This window comes from Peromyscus californicus, unplaced genomic scaffold (assembly GCF_007827085.1).
Source record: "Peromyscus californicus insignis strain IS unplaced genomic scaffold, ASM782708v3 Scaffold_12__1_contigs__length_115047231, whole genome shotgun sequence".
In the NCBI taxonomy this organism is placed as follows: domain Eukaryota; kingdom Metazoa; phylum Chordata; class Mammalia; order Rodentia; family Cricetidae; genus Peromyscus; species Peromyscus californicus.
In genome coordinates this window covers 81,846,606-81,868,281 of record NW_026294413.1, presented here as the reverse complement: position 1 = coordinate 81,868,281, position 21,676 = coordinate 81,846,606, and the positions used below count along the sequence as shown (strand labels likewise).

Below are 21,676 nucleotides of genomic sequence, written 5' to 3'. Positions count from 1 at the left end.
GGACATGTGTGAATGTGTGAGTATACACACACACACACACACACACGTGTAAATAATACACATGCATATTCATACATTTGTAAAAGTTATATGTGCTTTATGAATGGAACAAAAATATAAATAAAAACATCAGAAAGTAAAGAGGAACTTTTCAAGCCATGGTTTATGAAACATGCTTATTAGATAAACTCTTTTGGAGTTGACCTTCTAAGATACATTTTAAAATTCCTTCCAAGATATAAAAGAAATCTAGGTGCCTAGCAACAGATGAAAGGATAAAGAATATATATTTACAGATAATGGAGTATTTAGCCACAAAGGAGAACAAAATCATGCTGTCTGCAAGGAAATGCATAGAACTAAAGGTCATTACATAGAACAAAATAAGTATCACATGTTATACATGGAAACTAGAATTAAACAACAACAACAACTACAATCTCCAGGAGTGGTAGAGATAAAGGTAAGTGGACGAAAGGAAGCTGGGAGAGTTAGAGAACATCAAAGATATATCTATCTAGATAGATAGATAGATAGATATGAAAATATCACAATGAATCTCATTAATGTGACAATTAATATGCACTAAGAATTATAATAAAAACAAAAAGGCACTTCTAAAAAAACGTTGGTATAAGAAGGTACTGTGTTTAAAGTGACCCCTTCACATACTTTGTATCAGACAATTTCATGATTCAAAGTTAAAAAAGAATGTTCCAGAAATCAACTAACTTCTAAGCAGTTAAACAACTCAAAGTGAAGAATTAGCAATGTGTTCTGGCTGGATGACAACTGTATTCCCCCTATCAGAAGTCACACTCAAATCTATAATATTATGCCATGGTTGAAATTTTTTCCTAATGGAAAAAGACCTTCATGAGTATTTTTTTCAAGCAGGGTTCTTATTTGTTTTGAGTCAATATAAGAATAGCCTCAAAGCTCTACAAAATTAATTATGAAGCTTTGAAATGAGCTAAAGTCACAAAATTCTTCTTTATAGAAATCCAACTGAATCCCTGCTTTTGTTATTTATGTCTGGGTGTTGGCCTTCTTTTTCCTCACAAATCTGTAATAACTTTCAGTGTTTCTTACAGGTTTGCCTTGATACGCAGTGATTATCCCACTACATTTCCTTGTAGGTCACCAGCTTTTTAAATAAACCCCAGTAGGACATGTCCTTCTCAAACCATTTTCCTCTTTTCCCAGCCCTGCCAGAGCTGTGTCCCAAGAGCTTGTAACTTGCAAAACCTAAAGTGCGTGTGAGCTAGGCCATGATGAAAAACATTTCTCAGGCCCCAATCTCAACCAGCTCATATCCTTTCTCGGCTCCAGTGAACCCAGCAAAGAAAGAAAATGACTCTGGTTCGGAAAGAACAGTTTAACCCAATCATGGGAAGTCTGTGGCCACTAATCAACATTTACTCAGCAGCCCACAGTATTCCATGCCCAGAGTCTCCTCTTCCTTAATGCTCACCTGTATCTCTTATAGTCTTCCTCATCCTTCTCCAAGCTGACCAGCTCATTGGGACATGCCACGTTTCCCAGCAGGCTGAGGTACTCCAGGGCTGGTGTCACTTTGGCCAGGTGGTCAAGGAGGTACTCCAAATCAGTAATGTGTCAAAGGTTAAGGATCGTGCTCTGAGAAAACAAAAGTCTTAGCAAGAAGTTCGGGCCGCGAGTGACAGGCCAGGCGATGGGAGTCAGTTCCACATCATGCCACCAAAACACCCGACAAGGCAACCTAAAGAGAGACAGGAGTTATTTTAGCTCACAGTGTCTGAGGTTCCACCACCTTCCAGAAGTGTCACATTACGGATCATGCCCTTGGGGAGCATGTGCGAACTTTTATAATATAAAACACCCATCTAAATCATAGCACAAATGTATCTCAACTCCTAAAACCAAAAATCAATTTTCAGTCAATCATGCTAAAAGATGGAATTGTCATTCTATGCTCTCTATAGAAAACATCGCAAATGTCATTATGCTGTGAAGCTGTAAGGAAATTTGTAAGAAATAAGGTTTTCAATTGGGCATATCTAGTATAAAAAGATTTGTGTCCTTTCTAGTTATTTTAACATTTTTGGTGCTTGTCAACTTAATTTCTTAAAATTGGCTTTGATATATTTTTATTCCAATTGAATATTCTGATTTTCATTCTCATACTCATTCTCCTTCTTATTCTCTTGGCTTTGCATTGTTAGGGATCCAACTCAGGGCCTTGTGGTGCTAGGCAGGTGCTCTGACACTAAGCCACACACCAGTCCACAAACAGCCTTTTCATGCATCAGTTTGTGCTCTTGGTTATGTAACCTTTGTCTTTTTAAGAGGGCTCCTTTTTGCTATCTAAGCTCCACACTCCAGAAAAACTGGGTCTTTCCTTGAGCAGAAGACCTGGAAAGGTAGATTCCTTTAAATATCCCGGTCATGGAGACTTTGGGTAAAGCATCTTCAGGCTCCAGGGTGCTTCAGTTATCCATGCCAATGAACCCAGTACATCTCCAGGAGTCTCTCATATGGGTTATTTGGTGTGGTGGAAACTCCATTGTTCTAAATCTTCCCAGCAACCTACTAAATGACAAGTCAGGATGAGCAAGGAGTTAGCCACAGTCCACAGCAGACAGGGAGCCCCGGCACGTCCTGCAGCATGGTCCCCACCAGCCCTTCATCTCTGTCGATTCTGCCACCAGGGTACGGAATAGGTGATGGAGTTTTAATCGGCTCCTCCATCTTCTGGATCAACAAGAACAGACATGGCTCTGTCCTGTCTGAGTGTGAACTGAGACAGAACTTTTTGTTTGGATGATTAACCTAAGACAACGAATGGAAGAAACTCTGGGGTCTCGAACTAACCAAGACCATGGCAGTAGAGATGAACTGGGCGATGCTTGGAAGGGCACCTTTTCTTCAGCTCCCTGGCACTGTGTCAACTCTCCCCAGCTGGACGCTCGGAACACACCTGGGTTCCCTCAGCAAACCTTTCCAGAGGACTCTGGGCATTCAGGATTATTTTCACTGGTGTCTACAGGAAGTTGCCATTGTGGAGGCCAGCTGTCATGGGAAGGTTTGCCAAGAGTGATTCTATTTGGAAAGTGCAAGACCAAAGTGGTGTCTTTCTCACCAGTTTAGAGAAGAAGGAAAGGGAGGAGCCTCCTGGCATGTGGGTCCCACGGTACACAAGCCAGGGTGGTTCCCTAGGTGAGAACAGAACTTAGCCACCTTTGGACTCATCTCCAGGGCAAGGAAAAGGTTTTATAACCACTGGGGAATTTTAACCACGGTGAATCCCAATGTCAGACTTTTGAAGGCTAAGTACATAGTATAATGATCTATTTGTACCCCTGCCCGCATACATGTATCTGAAATATTATCATGCCGAAAAAACAACTAAGAAAAATAAGGTTAAGAGTCACACAGCCAGCAAATGACAGAGACTAGATTCAAGTCCCAGTCATTCCCAGGAAGAAAAATGACTCCATTTCTAGCACAAAGGGTGAAATTAAAAGACTGAGAAATGAAGAGTTTAATATGTTTTGGGGGAAGATCATACATTGTCATCCAGCTGTGCTATCTGTCTCGGATATTTCAGTTTAGGCTTATGTTTTCAAAGCACTGTGGTTTTATCTTAATGTACCAAGAAATTTTAGTTAAATGTACCAGGAAGCAACAGAAGTCTGTGGGTGTTAACAGAGTGACTTCCCATAGATCACCCTGCTTATGCTGCTCAACGATACTCTAAAGTATGGATTATATAAGAAACGAAGGGCCCTCAAAAACACTCTTATTCAAGATGATAGGAAACTGCTGTTAAAAGTGAGATCCAGGGGCTAGAGAAATGGCTTGCTACTCTTGTAGGAGATGAGAGTGCTGTTCCCAGCACACACTTCTGGCAGCTCACAACCTCCCATAATTCCAGCTCCAGGTGACCTGAGGCTCTTTGCTGCCCTGTGTTGGCACCTGCATGTACATGTACATACCCACACATAGACACACATGTGTGCATATTATTTTCTAAATGTGAGGTCCAGCTTTGTGACGCAATACACAGGTCCCCTTGTCATAGCCCAGCTTCGTAACATGTAGCTCTGTCCTTTCTTCCTGCCTGCACTACGACCCAGGCTGTCCATACCTTTAGCACATGTGCAGATACAAATAGTGAGAAAGAAAAAGAAGTATAATTTCAAATAAAGCCAGCCTGTTCTCAAAAAGAAAAGGCAGAAGAAGAAAATTTAATTGTGCAAACGTTAAACACTTACACTGCCCAAAATTTTCAGTCGGTCCCCTACTTGGGGCTGACTATTTGGAGATCACATGGCTGAGATCAACACAGAAGACCTCAATGCGGCTGGTGGACAAGCCAGGGAGAGTGCGTGTGTGACTGGAGAGTGGGAGAGATTGAGAATACTGGTAGGAGTGAGGGTGGGGACTCTAGTCCACGGCCTCTGGTTAATTACCTAGCCATCTAAATGAATCAAAGGAAAAGGTGTGATAGGAATCCATATCAAAAGAGCAAGAGAGGAAGAGATGACCTGAGACAGCCAGGCTCTTGGATAGCCCAGGGCAGGGCTCCGAAGAAGCTGAGGACTGAGCCCTAAGTGAACAAGAGGTCAGAGAAGGAAGGCAGTGGGGGAGGGGTAAGAAGGACGTGTAGCGATGGGGATGGATGCATTCATTGGTGAATTGACATGACAGTTTCCAGATGCTTCAGGGTCTGGACCCTGGAATCTCTTCTGTGAGCAGAATTCCTGAAGTCCCAGCTGGAAGCAGGGCCTTGCTACAGCTGGCTCTGACTCCTCCCACATGGAAGTCCCTCCTCATGGAAAATGGTTGCTTCTCTTTTGCATTTCAGAATCTGGGAGGGGGTGGTGCTCAGTGTCAGCCTAAGTGGGGTCTAGATGAAGTCATGCCTGTGGCAATCTATGCGTCTTCCCAAAGTTTGCCATCTCTGAGTTTTCTAGAAAGCAACCAGCAGCAACAAACAAACAAACAACAAAGGAGATTTATTTGCCAGTGATTCCCAACTCACAGAATGAGATTAGAATATAAAAGTCTAAGAAATACATTCTGCTCTTGGTGAGGACGGCTTTAGTCGGACGAGAGTGTTTTTCATATTTTTCGAGGATGATGTCATAGTAGCTTTTGTCAACTTGACACAAACCCAGCCATACCAGGGGAGATGGAATCTCAACAGGGGAATTGACTTCATCAATTACCAATTGATGTAAGGGGTGACAGCATCCCTGGGTGACAGGGTGGGCCTGGGCTGTGGAAGAAGAGTAGTTGAGGCAGCCAGTAGGATGCTTTATCAAGAAAATGAAATAAGAGCTCAGAGAGACGAGCTACCAAGGCCGGTGTAGTGGATGGCTATAGAAATGAGCTGTTCCTTATATGCCCACCTGTGTCATCGCGCACTTTCGTTCTGCATTTGGTATGCAACTTGCTTTCAAAATACAAGTAGGACTTGACAAGCCCTTATGCACCAGGGCCAGTGCCCTAGAATAATCCTTTCAAGTATGATGGGGCATGCAGCCCATTAGAGATAAGCGGTTGAGCCAGCAGCCAGCACTAATTGCACATGTTAAGAGTGAGGCTATTTTAGACTATCTAGCACGGGTTAAAAAAAAAATCATGGCTGCCTGAGTGACACAAAATAAGACCATCAGAAGAACCATCCAGCTGAGCCCTGATTCATGTAGGATTGAAGTGCGGAGAACATTTGTTGTTCCGTGGAGTGGATCATTATGCTACATGAGCTAGCTGACAGAGCCTGTGTCTGGGGCATCTCCTGGGACAGCACCAGCGATACCCTTGGGCAGGACTGAGGCATCTTCACAAGCAGGGAGTTTTAATCTGAAGAGGCAGGGTCAGAGTATTAGACTGAGAGGGGGGTATCCAATGCTGTCTGCTTTTGCCCACCTTGCAGACTGCGACTTCCAGATCAAATGGATGGGGAAGCTGATTTTCGCCATGGTACCAGTAGATTGGGAGGACAAGAAGAAAGAAACCTTATAGCAACCTGAGCGGACATAGCAACCTGAGCTGGACAACACTACGTGGATCTGTACCACTGAATATAGGATGCTCTACAAAAACATAGTTAGGTAATGGGATTTTCAGCAACACAGTGACTTCCCAAGCTATCCCCCTTACTCTCTTAGCATTACCACTACAGCTCAAGTAAGTTAAAGCACAGAATAGGAAAAGGACTTCACAAAAGATAGTCAGTCTCCCAGCACTCTGGATCCCAAGAGGCCTACCAACCTCAGCGGTGCTGAGAATAAATGTCACCTGATCCAACTTATGTCTTTAAAAATGAGGAATAGGCTCTTGGAAGATGATTTACACCAGGCCACAGAGCTAAAGATGACCAAGAGGACATATGAAACTAAAGTCCGTGGACTGTAACACCCTGTGGTGACACTGAGACACAAGGCATGGGCTGAGTGAGGTCCACGGCAGGAGTGGTATCATCTAGAGTTCTGCCTAGTGATCCTTCTCCCCTTGATCCAGTTGTATATGTGGTCCAGATGATCACCCAGGACAGCCGAGGAAGACGTAGAATGCACAGAATACAGCATGCTTTCAAACAATGACTTGGAGACTCAGTTGCCCAAAGGATGCATGAAGGAAGACCCCACCAAATTCCATTATGACACATCTGTGAACTCACTTCTAAGCCCTCTTGCTCTACGTCTGCAGTGTCCACTGACCACGGCCCTGGGAGCATATTTGAGAAGCACTAATTGTTGATGCCCCACTCTCAAAATCCAAGTGTTTCAACTCCCAAGCTTTTGAGAAGTTCTTAAGTCCTAAAGGTAGAGGCCATGATAGAATGATTTAAACTATTGATAAGAACAGACAAGAATGTTTTCTCTCTCCACCCCCACCCACCCAGCTTCCCTCCTCCCACTCTGCCCCCAGTGCAAGAACAGGCAAAGGACTCCTCATCAAAGCCCCTCTCATTCTGGAGCCCACTCTCAGACTCCCAGCCTCCAGGCTATGAGTGACAAATGTTTGGTTGTGGCTTCCCAGTCAACAGTATTCTGTCATAGCAGCAAGCGCTGACTGAGACAATATTTTACAGAATAAAGAAAATACTAACTTACGGCTTGAAGCACCGATGGGGGCTAATAAATAATTTTGCAAAGCATCCTAAATGCTGATATAAGCATGCACACTGAACTTAACATATGAATCTGTTTTTACTTGATAACCAGGAGGGGAAATGCTGGTTCTCTGTTTCTAACTTCTTGTGTGAGTGGGGAGAAGTGATCAACATCAATAAAGCCAGACAATCGGGCTCCAAGTCCAAAGCTCTGCAGCAGACTCATACCGAACCAAGTCAAACAAACAAAGAGACACTCTGGATACAGCCGTGGCTGAGCTTGAATCCAGGTCTCCATCTTGTTCGTTGTTTGACTGGGGGTGTATACGTAACCTCAGTTTCTAAGACTAGATTAATTGAAAACCTATACACTCCTCGTTGGTCCTGGTAAGAATGGAAAGTAGGGTGCTTAACGTCCCCAGCACAGTGCATGGCTTCCATGAGTGTTCAGTGAGAAACTAGTGAAAATGAGTATGTTGTTCATCCCACAAACATCTGTGGAATGTGAACTCTGCCAGGCAGAATTGTGTTCGGGAAGGATCAAGAAATGATCTGGGTACCTGGTAACCCAGAGCACTATCATTAGAGGGGTCATGTCCCCTAGAAGTCTTCTGATGTATTCTCACTTTAGAATCAAGGATGGTTAGCTCCTAATTCCCATGCCAGGATGGGCAGATGCTCAACTACTCAAAGTAGGCCATAACCTACCATGGATCTCATAGGCCTGTCATCATGCCCAAGGCTGTATCCACGGGGAGTGAAGAGCCTGACCTTCACACCTCTCCTTCCACCTCAGCTCTTTCTCCCTTCTTGATTTCCAGAACTGTTCCCTAAACCTACATCAAAACTATTCCGGAAGCCTACAAGGACTAAGTCAGCTTAGCGGCATTACCCATGGCTTGCCACCAGAGGTCGCCCTCCCACACAAGCCCAGGCAAACAGAAGCCGCTTTTCCTCCCAGGCACCCGTGACATTATTTTCTTTCTCTATTTTTATCTATTAAAAAGATTTCCTCGCAGCCATAACTTAGATCTCTACACTAAAATGGAGCAACAGGAAGATATAACGGTGCATTTCATTTATGAATGACCTATAATAAATTACTCTGAAGTGTCTTGAGTGCCAGAAGACAGAACGCTTTGTCTGCCCACCGACTGTATTTCACATACTTTAATTTAGCTGACACATAAAACTCATTTGACATTTTGCAGGTATTTTTTTTTTTTTTTTTTTTTTTTTTTTTGCGGAGAAGGGTGTGGGGGTGGCAGGATGGGGACCCCTGTGGAGCTGGGCGGCAAGTGGGGTGCTGCGGGGATCTGGCGTGCTGGCTGCCAAAAAGGATATTTGGTTCTTGTTGAGGGTTAAGGTGTGCAAGCGGGGTAACCGTGGCAACACGAGGTCGTCACCGAGTAGATTGTTGTCTAAGATGAGTTCCTCCAGGCTCCTGAATGCGCTCAGTCCTTCCAGTGACCTGCAATGACAAAGGCAGGGGAAAAACGATCCTGCAGTAAATCAGAGAGGCCATTATGAGCCGAAATAAATATTTTAACCTTCCCTTTCAGAACTGGGAATAGTTTGGGCTTGGTGCCTGTCAGCGGAGTGAATGACAAGAATTAGTAGCAGGGAGCCCGGGTGGAGGCGGAGGGGGAGAAGGGGGCCCCCGCTGGCACTCACCGCATCCTTCACGAATTGCCAACATGAAGGATGAGGGTCAGTTATTGAGAAGCCAGGATCCAAAACAAAGGGCTTCAGATACGGCCTGCAGGATAAATTTGTCAATGTCTTGTGCCTTCAGGCACCCAGCCTGGGCTGACCCTAACCTCCATTCCCAAGATAAATAACTCTGTCACAGTTCACCTTCATTCCCTGGACACAAATTTAAGCTGTCATCCATCATTCCTGCCTAGAAATCTCATACCCCTCTTACAATAATAAATATAACTTCAAGTATCATTTCTTAGCCGTTCTCCTCTGTACAGTCATAGGGGAAATGGCCAGGAAGGGGCTTTTCTCTCCCCTCACATCCTCACATCCGTGGGCTCCTTTTTTTTTTCCTTCTCCCTCTATTTTTTTTTTTTTTTAACTAATCACTTAATTTGCTCCTGCCTAGCATCCCCATGGCTGCCCGACAGGGAGGAATTACATAATCACTCCAGGCCAAGAGAAAGCTTTTTCTTCTTTCATTATTTCTTTTTACTTGGTTTTGGTTTTGTGTGAGGACAGGGGGCTGGGAGAATTTCTGCTTCAAAGCCCCTGGTCTCAAGTTCTAATTTATGGAATGTGGATTTTTTTTTTCTTTAAGCGTGGAGTATAGGAGCATAGATTTTCGAGGCAGTAAATAAAAAGGATTAAGTATCAGGTTCAAAGACAAAAATACTATGACAGAAAGGAAAAGGTGGTCCTGTTTACTCCCGTGGTCTGAAATTAGCGTTCCACATAAGGGGCTCTCATGAGTGTCTGGGGTGGAGGGGAGCGTGTGAGGCGGGTGTGCACAAATGCTTGCCCAGGCACACACGACCGTTAATTAAAGTGAGCCGAAGGTCTCAGGGCTTGCGCCGCTGACTCCGAGCTTGTTCACCTGCCAGGCCCGGGAGATATGCTGAGTTTGCTCGGCTGGGGCCGGCTGAGCCACGGAGTCCATGAAGGGAAGACACACACTCAATCCCTGGCTAGGCTATAAAGTACAGCAGATCAGGATGGTGCCCGACGCGCTCTCCGTTCACTGACTGCACTGATGCTAAGGCCCTGACATCTCGTGTGTGTTCTGGGTGTACCGCAGGCAGTGACATTCAGCCTGCGGGCTTTCCCAAGGGGCCATGGCCCTCTGGTGGGCTTTCTGACAGAGGGAGTGCGGGTGGAGGGGGGGCCTCCCCTTGAGATGTGCAAGTCCAGAGCTTGCTCCCATCTGCACGGCCTGTGTCTCACAGACCTTCATGTGGTCCCTCCTGCTCTGGCTCCAGCACCCAGAGCACAAGGGCTCTGAAGTTAGTGCTCCCTGCTGCCCGGGCCAACACAAAACCCTGAAACCTGTGTGTACTTTTGTTTAGGAGTCATCCCATTTCATAGGCTTCTGGAAGGCAAAAACAAACATACAAAAACAAAAACTCCCTCCCTTTGGGGGCTTACGAGTCTGCATGGGGCTTAGTCTGGCCTTCTTCAACTCCTTGCAGCCTGAACTGGGGCATACCGAAAGCCCGGCTCTCTGTGTCCCCTAGCTCAGAGGACTTCAGGAAGACTGAGGGGACCTTTGTGTACAATGTCTGCCTCCCGCTCCTCTCCACTGAAAACACTGACTGTATTCCCAGTCAGTGTCGCCTCCTCCTGCCATCCATTGGTTTATCCCAGAAGCCATCGGGAGTGAGAGACTGGAGGGACCATAGCAGGCGGGCCGATGAACAAATCTAGTGTGCAGGAAATCCTCGGGCTCTCTAAAGGCCTAGGCTTTTTTCTTTGTCAGTTGTTTTTGTTGCTGTTTGTTTGTTTCTTTGCATCTGGTACCCATAGATCCTTGGCGGGCCTCAAACTCATTATGTAGCCAAGGATGACCTTGAACTTCGGATCCTCCTGCTTAGACCGTCACCAGTGTTGGGGTTATGGGCATGCTCCACCAGGCCTAGTTGTGGGTTTCTGGGGACCAGATACTGAACATAAAATCAAGTTCTCTACCAAAAGAGCCACGAGTCCCTTTCTCCACGAGACTCAGTGAACCAAAGTTCCTTAACCACAAGCGCTGCAGGGCCAGGTCCCTGCTTGCCACAGGGGTGGGGGAGGGTGAGGTGGGGGATAGGGGGTGGGGGTGGAGCTTACACATACACACACACACACACACACACACACACACACACACACACACACGCACCCCACCTCCCATCAGAAAGCCTTCTGGGCAGCTAATAAGTTCTTTGTGCACCAGCATCAGATGGGCGCTGGTCAAAGGCAACATTCGGATACACACTGTTCCAAGTTATGTTATGCAAATATTATATTTCTATCATGAGAATCAGCAAAGGGCTGGCACACTGGCAAGCCGAGGAAAGCTCCCCTCCCAGACTGTTTCTGAGGAAGCATAAAACAAGAGGACACCGCATGAAGAGGGACAATGCCGGTACCCCCACAAGGGCACTCTCCCCGCTCCCAGGCTGCTTCTTAGTCCCCACAATCCAGGCTGTACATCAGAGCTCCATAGGGGAGGGAGACCTCAGGAAAGAGTCCCACCAAATCTCCGGTCTCTGGCCTGCTTTCCAGATTCTTTTCTTCCCTGTGACGTTGTTAGTGCTCAGTAAAAGGGAGAGCTGGGTTATATGGGAGGGTGCTGATGAATAAAGCCTCGTCCGCATCATTGGCGTCCGCTCTTGGGGATGTGTTCCGCTAAGCAGAGAACTGAGGGACCGGAGGCAGGAGGTTCAGAACACCATGAGGGAGAGGCACCAGCGAAAAGAATTTGTGGAGTTCCAATGGCACATGGGAAGCCAGCAAACAGGCAGGTTTTACTGTGATTTTTTTTCCAGTGACTGTTACAATTGTTGTTTTCTGAAAGAAATGATCAGGAAGCAGTTTCCTGCCACCATCTTTGCGTTCTTTTCCCCCACACCCAATTCTCACAGGTAGCTATTCGCCGTTGTACAAAATGACAAGGTTAAAAAAAAAAAAAAAGTGTATCGAAGTCCAGGCACCATACTTCTTTTGCCTGGGATGGCACCGGTAGCTTACAGGGATGATAATATGGTCTAAGCTAATGTGTAAACTGCAAAGCGCACCCCGCAAAGTAAGAGCTTGACTGTCACTCTAGGGTTATGCCTGAGAGGTATGGGCTGGAAGCTGGAGGAAGTCACGGGGGTGGGGGTGGGGGGTTCTTACATTACTGGGAGAAACCAGCAGAGAGAGTATGGAGGTACCCCACTGAGGGCAGGTGGGGACCTAGGTGGGACCACTCCGGGTAAGTGGTTTGCTCTGTAAATCTCATCAGCCTCTCCAGATCAGGTTGCAGGCACTTCCTTCCCTCTGCGCCAGTGGTAAGCTGGCATGACCACACCCATAGGTAGCATCTTGGTAGGCACCCTGCTCACTGGGCTCTCAGGGAGCTTGTGGCTTGTCCTGGGAAGAGTCCTCGTGCCTTTTCCAAAGTCACATCAAGATGACAGAACCATCACAATGCATTTGGCTCTAGTGGAGTCAGACAGAGGGAACTTTTAAGTTTCCACTGTAATTAACCCTATCCTCGTTAAGATAATTATGATCAAGCTTCCTGTCACAGTTAATATCCCACCATCACTGCCCGTGGCTCACACGCTGCCCTCATTAGCCTATAGAAAGAATGGTGCTAAAGAGGCAGCTCGGCCCTGCCCAGGCTAGGCCAGCGGCTGGAGGCTGGCACAGGGCTGGGGGCCTGGCAGCACCTTCCTGGTCGCTCCAGTTACTGGGTGGATGCAAACTCAGCCTTCTCAGCCTTTTTCCTTGGAAACTGGCCACTTGGGAGGATGGTAATCAGAAAGGCCAGGAGCTGGGGCAGGGGTAGGGGTGTCTGATCTAGACCAGCGATCCCCATCCTCCCTCCCCACTACCCTCTTGCTAGCACACAATCAGCAGAACACGGTACCATGAAAAGTCACCAGAGATCACTTCCCTACACTCCTGGTGTCTCGTCAGCTTACAGGCTCTGCCAAGGGTTAGGTCTCTGTTCCTTCAGCTGCCAGTCTAAACCAGTGGTGACGCTTGTGCCTGGTACAGAAAGGGTAGTGCATAGTGGGGACAGCCCACCGCAGACCTATGCGAGGAGTACCTTGTCTTTGGCTTTATCCTGCACCCAAATCATGATATTCTCAAGTCAGCCAAGGAAGTAACATCTCCGCTCACTTCACCTGCCCCTGCAACAGAGTCATCCGAACATCCAAACCTGCATTGACAGATCCAGAGTGCATAGACCATGGACAGGCCAAGGACCTACCCAGCCCACATGCCCCAAACTTACTACATGCTCAAAACCTACCACCCAGGTCAACTGCCTTATCTTAAGGGCAAGACCTTATCTTCCTAGAACTCTGAGCTAAAGGTCTGCCCAGCCCTGAGCTAAAGAAGGGAAGTTAGTGTGATTTCCACTGGATAGCTGTCAGGTTCACAGAGGACTCAGACTTAACTCCTAGCCTGTAAGGCTGCCCAGCCCAGGGCAGTGAGTCTAATAAAATAACCCTGAGAAGCCCAAGGACCAGGCAGGGGGGCTACCCCAGCGAGCTGCCAGTGGTGAGGGGGCAATCCCTGTGGGAATCCTTGTCTTTAGCAGTGGGGAGAGGAAAAAGCGTGTTCTCCTATACCATGCCTGGGACAAAAAAGCAAATCTGAATACTTCCTTACCATCTCGTAAACAGACTCACCTCGGAGACCCTCCCTATTATCCGGCCACTCTCAGACCTGTCCCTCCAGTGACCTATATAATCTTTATAATTTAGCAACTAGGTCATTGATCCCCACGATCACGGCATGGGGCCAGCATGGGGCTCCCACAGGCCAGCGTCTGCTGTAATTGGTCAGTGTGGCGGTTAAAAGGTCTAAGCGCTATCGCTGAGTGCAGAAACAATAATTCGGTCCCACTTTATTTGCACACCTGGCACGCAGTGGCTATTAGAGAACTCTGAAAGTGAACTTCCCACAGGGGCCGTGGTCAAAGCTACAAGGACAGGCCGGACAGGACAGAGCTCACCCGTAGGGAGCGAAGAAAGACAGAGGGAGTTGGGAAGGGATGATGTGACTGGTCAAGTTTTAGTCAAGGGGCCCAGCACTAGCATGTCATGTGGGTCTGAAAGGGGTGTTCTATCTGCCATATGACTCTCATCATATCCTACTTAAATTGTTGCGTGGATGTGTGGGTTGACAGATAGGCAATAAACAGAGAGAGGTGATTGGTAATGATAGGTAGGTAGATAGATGATAGACTACTATATTTAATAAAGTATATATCATCATTTATTATCCTATGTGCTTGGCTCTATGATTTTCTGTTTTTCTGTCATTCAGGTCACAAAGCTACACACACACACACACACACACACACACACACACACACACACACACACAGAATGTAATAATATAAATCAATTACTATGTAACATGTCTGTAAGAATAGGAGGTAGTAGAGGCTCCATGATTTGTTATGTAGGGTATATTAACAGCACATGGCAGTATGGGACATGGATTTAAGGTCAAGTATGACGTCCTGTGGGATATCTTTCATGATGCATAATTCCTGAGATGTATAAAATAAAATTCATTGCTAGGAAGTGCAATCCAAAGGCAAGACCAGTGAAGGAAACCAATGAATCTAACTAGATTGGAAAGTTTCATGCTCAGTATCTAAGAGTACTAAGGTATCTTCCAAATATGGAACCTGATAAATAACCTAGAATGGGTAAGAGTCAGAGTCCAGAAATAGTGCTTTCACTTTCTGGTACTTGAAAGGAGAAGTAAGCAGGTAGACTCTCCAGTCTTCGAATCTCTAGGCTCCATATTAACCTACCTGGGATTCTGGTTCTCTACTTATGAGGAAATACTTGCCTTAAGACACGGTGGATAATGTATCTGATATCCCATCCTGTTGACCTCTGTGCTCTTGCTTCCTGGAAGCTCAGAACTAAATTCTGAGGGGCCCACCTACTAAAAGCTAATCATTTGTGACCTCTAATACCTGCTTTCTAATACCATTCTTAAGGAGTATAGATTTATAGCATTGGTATTTTATTTACCTATGCAACACATTTAAATTGGATTGACTCTAATACAATAGTTCAAACCTTTTGCTGATAGAAGGGACCCTATTAAGAACACAGTATTTCATGCATTCTCACACAGTTACTGTGCCGTGTGTGCGCGCGCGTGCGCGCGCGCGCGCGCGTGTGTGTGTGTGTGTGTGTGTGTGTGTGTGTGTGAGAGAGAGAGAGAGAGAGAGAGAGAGAGAGAGAGAGAGAGAGAGAGAGAGAGAGAGATATTCTGTGAGACCAGCTTTCCAGGTGACACTTGATAAGGAATGAAGACGCTACATAGGGTGTCTAGAGTCAAGTGGCTTCAAAGAAACTTTTACTGATATCCTTGTAGCGGGAGACAAAGGGTCAGCTAGAAAATGACAGCTTTAGACAAAGTCACAAGCAGTTCAAATTGAGCTAGGCATGGTGGCACACAGCTGTGACACCAGCTGGCAGGAGTGGAGGCTGAAGAATCAGAAGCGCAAGCTACCTTCCTTGGATGCATAATGAGCTTGCAGCCAGCCTGGGCTACATGGGACCCTGTCTTGAAGACCAGAAACAAAGGAAATTCCTAGTGGCTCAGATTGCAGTAGAGGCAGATTGTAAAGGCTTTAGTTTCCTTCCTTCCTTCCTTCCTTCCTTCCTTCCTTCCTTCCTTCCTTCCTTCCTTCCTCTTCCTTTGCCTCTTTCTCATTTTTTTTTTTACCACTGACTTGCCTTAGGACATGTTTAACACACTTATGATTGTGAAGACCCTGGAGAGATATTAAGAAAGACACACTGAGCTGGAGAGATGGTTCAGTGACTAAGAACACTGGCTAAGAACACTTCCAGAGGACCCAGGTTCAGTTCCCAGCACCCATATGGTGGCTCACACACAGCTCACTGTAACTCCAAACTAGGGAATCTGATGCCCATTTCTGGTCTCTGAGGCCATTGCACACAGACATAAATGCAGGCAAAACAAACAAACGAACAAAAAAACAGAAACAAAATAAAATTAATCTTTTTAAAAAAGAAAGATGCATTAGGTTGCAAGATGGCTGTGTTAGAATTAATGACTACATCAATCCAATCTGGTGAATTTCCAGTGCTCATTCAGTTACAGATTTAAAGACCAACAACCAAAACCTATACCTTTGAAAATCAAAAGGCAAACGAAAATTGGTCAATACCGATGGCCCCTCTAACAAGCCTGGGCTCAAGATCATTATTACAGGAAGAGCATTAGTGAGAACCAGTACAGAAAAGCTCAATTCCTAGTTGAAAGATGATAAAAGATAAACCTAAACAGAAAATTGATAAATAATGGAAACGTGGGAGAAAAATTTTACCCTCACCAGGATATTAACTCAAATCAAAAGATATTTCTATTGTTCTCTTAAGTTTGCACATGATTTTGTGAAAAGTTCTAGGTACCAGACCAACGTAGTACTTGAGGGAAAGCAAGGTTCTTATCATCTTTCTAGATACTAATTTATGTTAAAAGTTAATGATTAGAAGTGATTGCTCCAGGCCTAATAATTGATGCACTAAATATCAAAGATGTATGCGTGGCATGCATGCAAAGAAGTTCACTACATCTGCATCATCAATACCATTATCATTACTGTGTTTTTATGTGTATGTGTATGTGATGTGTGTGTGTGTGTGTGCATGTGCAAGTGTGTGTGTTCATGCTTGTGTGTGAGTGTACAGGTACACGTGGAGACCAGAGGCCAATCTCAGGTGTTATTCCTCCTGAAGTGTCCATCTTGTTAGTTGTGACGAGACCTCTCACTGGGACCCGGGGCTTCCCAATTTTATCAAGCTGCTCCCTTACTGCTTCAGCAGGGTGACCGCAACTACAAGCCGCTCTGCCCAGCTTTTTCATATGAGTGCTGGGGACTCAATTTGGGTCCACAGGCTTGCTCAACAAGCCTCTCTCTCCTCTCCCTCTCTCTCTCTCTCTCTCTCTCTCTCTCTCTCTCTCTCTCTCTCTCTCTCTCTCTCTCTCATCCCCCAACCCCTAGCTCTCAGCCACCCTTTTTTTAAATGTTTTTTTGTTATGAGATATTGCCATGTGATCCACTCTAGTTTTTGGGTTTTTTTTTTTTAATGTTTTTTGTTATAAGATATTGCCATGTGATCCACTCTAGCTTGGAACTCAGGATCCTCCTGCCTCTGCCTGGGACTGCAGGTGTGTGCCAGCCTGCTTGCCTTTATAGTATTGTTCATAACAACCTAAGCAGCATAACCATCCAACAACAGAGCGATGATTAAAAACAGCCCAGTGTATCTGAATAATTAAATACCACACCGCAATTAAAATTTTTACAGACAGATATCTAATGAGCCAGTAGAATTTCATGCTATATATTTACATACCTAAAATTAAATTACAAGAACTGTGGTACACACACCAATAGCTCATGCATGGAAATTAAAAGCTATTCATAGGCTCTCCTCCATTTTCCACACAAATGTTATCCGTGCCATGTTTCTGTGGGTATTTTCTTCCATGTTGATTGTTAATAGTCATCAAAGTAGTGCTTATTAACTGTTTCTCATTATAAACTGCTATCAATATGCAATTTAATACATAAAGACTTGATAATTCAGTATATATGCAATTAAATGCATATATTTGTATATACACATACATATAATATATGTACATATACCTGCATATTTATGTATATACATGAATGCATATATATATGCATCCATGCCTATGACTATATCTCAAATATACATTTTAAGCCTTTCTAGTAATTTGCATTTCACTGTTTTCTCCAGTTACTACATTTTCTATTACAAGTAAGTACTTTATAAGGAGGAAAATCTCTAGTGAACATTACTTTGATCTTCATTGATATTTGTTTTTGTGCTGGAGACAAATTCAGGGCTTTGTGTAAGTTAGGCAAGCCAGCTTTAACCAGCTGTGGTACAGGCTAGCCCTTTTAAGTTTTTGTATTTAGACAGGGTCTTCCTAAGTTGCCCCAGCTGCCTCTGAACTCACTATTCAGCACAGGCTGGACTGTAACTTCAGGTTCTCTTCCCTCAGCCTCCCATGTAGCTGAGATTATAGGCAAGCACCACTATATTCAGTATTAATTTGAAGCAATACAAAGAGGGAGGAGACTTAGGTGAAGGGCAGTGTCTGGGAATAGGGCTCAGTACCCCTTACTGGCCCCTGAGTAACTCTGTCTGGAATTGTTTTTCAGGGTGCCGGACTCAAAGGGGAGGAGTCAATATTTACAGTTGTCCCCCCACTACGCCACAACTGGAGGACAATCATGAAGCACAGAAGGTTCCAAGTAGGCAGAGAAGATCAGTGGTCTCAAAGTACCGTCTCTGGGGTTCCAGGAAGCAGGATCAAGAGTACAATCATGCACATGGGAGATGGCTTGAACCACTGTTTTACACTGATAAAAATAGAGGCATTGTTTATGAAGGCTGAATCTAGCTCCTGTCTCTCTATACCCACGTGATCAGAGACAAGGCATGGAGACTGGTTGGTGCACATTTCTACACAGGGATTAGGTTTGGTGACTTCTACTCAGGCACTCTGGTTAGCCGACTAGAGCGTCTTCCTCCACAGCCACAGTTTGCAAGGGCTGCTAAGAACCAGTTCTACCTTGCCAGAGGGTCCGGAGGAGTCGTCTAGGAAGGAGAGGAACACAGAATTCGATTTGCATCATCCCTTGTGACACCAAACTCCAATGGGACCCTTGTCTTCCAGCGGGGACTGGGAAGGTGTTTCTAGTTCCCGGCAAGGACCTCCTCATAAACCAAAAAGCATATCTCAACACACCAGCTTCTGGCAAACTACAAAGTAACATCAGAAATACAGCTTCATTTATGGAAGACCCTAGCTTGGCCTTCTTATGTTCTCAGAGTTTGAGTCCTAGAAAAACTTGAGAGTGTCCCATCTCCCAAGCCTCCACCCGCCTCTCACAGAAGACAACTAATATCCAGGGAGGTAAAGAGTTCGCCCTAGACGTTGCATAATGAGCAAGCCGTGTCTTGAAGCTTTGAGTGCCCATTTCAATGCAGCCCGAACTCTGCAAGACTATCTGGGAGTCTTAATAACACATAGCTGTGGTTCAGAAATGGGAAGTCACCCCTTGCCACAACCTTTAGCTGAACAATTTGAATGCTGGGTTGTAATCCTATCATTATAATGACCAACTTAGGTTTGTTGCCAGTTCTTCTGCTTTTCAATCTGTTCCCCAGTTGTCCTGCATCCCCTACCATAAACAGGTCTTGAAGCTTCGCATGACCTTTAAGAGGCCGAGGACAAGACTGGGTGAAGTTGAAATGTATCAGCTAATGGTATGTTGAAGGTATGTCCCTCATAGCTCAAGTGTTCACCGGTTTGCAAAACGAAAGTGCATTTGGTCACCTCTTTTGTTCTTTGCAGTTCTTTACAAGTTTCTGGGATACAAAGGTGACTGTGGCATGGTCCTCTGTTATGAGTGGTAATTGCATACTGAGAAGTAGTTACCAGATAGCACAGGCTCATAAATTAAGCTTGAATGACAGATGCTACTTGACTTGATAGCGGAAGTGTGTCACTGGGGACAGGCACTCTCAGTGACTTGGCCCCACTCACTGCTCATGCTCTGTTTGCTGACCACAGATACAATGTGACCAGTGGTCTTTACCCTGCAGGTACCATACCTTCCCCAACAGGATGGACTGCATCCTTTTGGAGATAGAATCCAATCTCTTCCTCAAGTTGCTTTGGCCAGGCATTTTTGTTACAGCAACACGTAAAGTAACTATGAATGACACTACCATGGCTTGAGATGATCTTCAGCTACATCTCAAATCCAATGAATTCCAGTTTTTCAGTACCTACCTACACACATGGCTGGGGGTGCGGGGAGGCACAGAGAAAGAGATACCTGGATCCTGACACTCAGGAAATCCCTAGCCTGAGAATCTTGTCTAGCACCGGAAGGGATGTATGTGGTACCCACTCACATCATGTGAAGAACTCACATCCTGCTTGGGAAGGCACTGCTCCTGTTCAGTTTATCACCTGTAGAATAGTGAAGAAACTGACTGGAAATGAGGAGAAAGCAGGCAGGAACGCAGATTGCTAAGCAATGTAGACAAGACCAGTGCTGGAAGCTAAGAGAGAGGAGGGTTGTAAAGAGTTTCCTGTATAGGTCCACCACTGCTCTGCTTGCCCTGAACTTATCACATCTAGTCAGGCCTTCAGGAGAGAGATGAGGCGGCGGGCATCCAACACTGTCTGTGTTGTGTCCTTGTCCTTCTCCCCCTCCCAGCTGACTTCCATGGTCTAAGGGACCCTTGCCTGCATCTCTCCCACCAGTGACAGACAGCATTTGGGCCTGAGCCTTGACGGTGCCTCTAAAAATTATTTTGATTCACGGTCTGAGATTTTACAAAACCACACAGGCCGCATGAAGCCCGTGGCTTCAGGATCTTGTTTGTTTTTAAGAGTCCAAAGGGTGAGTTTGTGTGGTGGGTCCCGTAAATGGAGGTTTTCTTTGCTGGGGAGATGTGAGGGAGCGGACACGGTGAGCCGCAGCCGCGGTATGCTTGCGCGTCGCCATGGGGCATAAGGCCCTGCTGGTTGGGGAGGCTCCCACGGCCATTGGGCAAACACAAGCCGGGCCAAGAACACGGTGCTTCAACCTCATGAACTGTTTGCTTGAAAGATAACAGTGTCTCTTCCACACAAGCCTTTCAACACCTTATAGAAAGGGATTTTTCTTAAAAAAAAAAAAAATTCAACAGATGATGTATACTCACTGCAAACCAACCAGAAAGGAAGACATTGGCGTGGCTGGGCCTCCTGCTCCTAGGATCCAAGAGAGGCCCTAACCAAATACTTTGTCCAAAGATCAGCTCCCCCTAGGCCAGGCACCCTGGAATGGAACTAAGCCAGGAGAGCCAGCAAAAACGTGCCAGGTGTTGACTCTGTGAGGTCTCAGGAGGCTGAAAAGGGCGAAAACATGTTTTCAGCCCCAGACTACAAGATAGCTTTTTGTGAGTGAAGGAGAGGGGGCTCTGGGACATCTCAGCCCTCTCAAAGGGCTCATATGAAAGGCACATTCTCTCTCGAGGACAACTCCAGCTCTGTGCCTCAGAAGACCTCCCAAAGAACACGCCAGTGAGGTGAGCTTCCCATTTCATACCACGTGTGTGTTTGATCCCGAACAGCACTGTAGAGATCAGCAAATGATTCAATGAACTAGACATTGCCCTGGGGCTACACTGAGGTTCCTACCTCCTCTGCCTCCTGTCACTGGAGGCCACAGGATACCAAGGTGGTTTTCGCAGCAACATACAGTTCTGGTAGGGTGTCCTTCATCAACTCAGTAAAGCCAACTGCATGTAAGATGTGGATATGCATAGGAAGACTTCCAAATCAGGGGGCATGGACCCTGTTTCCAAGCCCTCATGTGACATAAGCTCTTGGGAATGTAACATGTCAAGTTCTATGTCTATCACAATAGCAAGAAGGTCCCCAAGTTGGACACCTTGCAGATCTTCCCTGGGAGCTCCCAGGAGATAAAGAACACAGAAACAATCCTAGATAAGCATAGTCTGTTCATAGAAATATTACTTAAAAACTAAATTCACATATTTTATTTTACAAGGGAAAATGAGTTATCTCAGAAGAGCAAGTAGCTGGTCACCCCCAAAGAATATAGATATGGGTTATATATCATACAATTGCTTGGAAGATGGCAGCCTGCAAGAACCTCTATTTAAAGAACCATCAAGAACCTGATTTGCATCCTGCCTTGGTCATCACCCTACCATGATGCTTCAATCAAATCATTCCACACCCTGTACCCTTCTGGCTGCAGGCCTCATT

At 45.6% G+C, this 21,676-nt stretch overlaps 1 protein-coding gene across 1 annotated transcript in view; it reads right to left on the bottom strand.

The window, feature by feature from the left end:
• Lrmda (leucine rich melanocyte differentiation associated) overlaps positions 1–21,676 on the bottom strand; it is a 1,029,801-nt gene that overhangs the window by 433,118 nt on the left and 575,007 nt on the right. Inside the window, exons 3-4 of the mRNA XM_052733588.1 lie at positions 8,450–8,576; positions 1,475–1,614 (exon numbers count right to left, since the gene is read on the bottom strand). Coding sequence (XP_052589548.1) covers positions 1,475–1,614; positions 8,450–8,576 — 267 coding nt within the window. The remainder of the gene's footprint in view (positions 1–1,474; positions 1,615–8,449; positions 8,577–21,676) is intronic.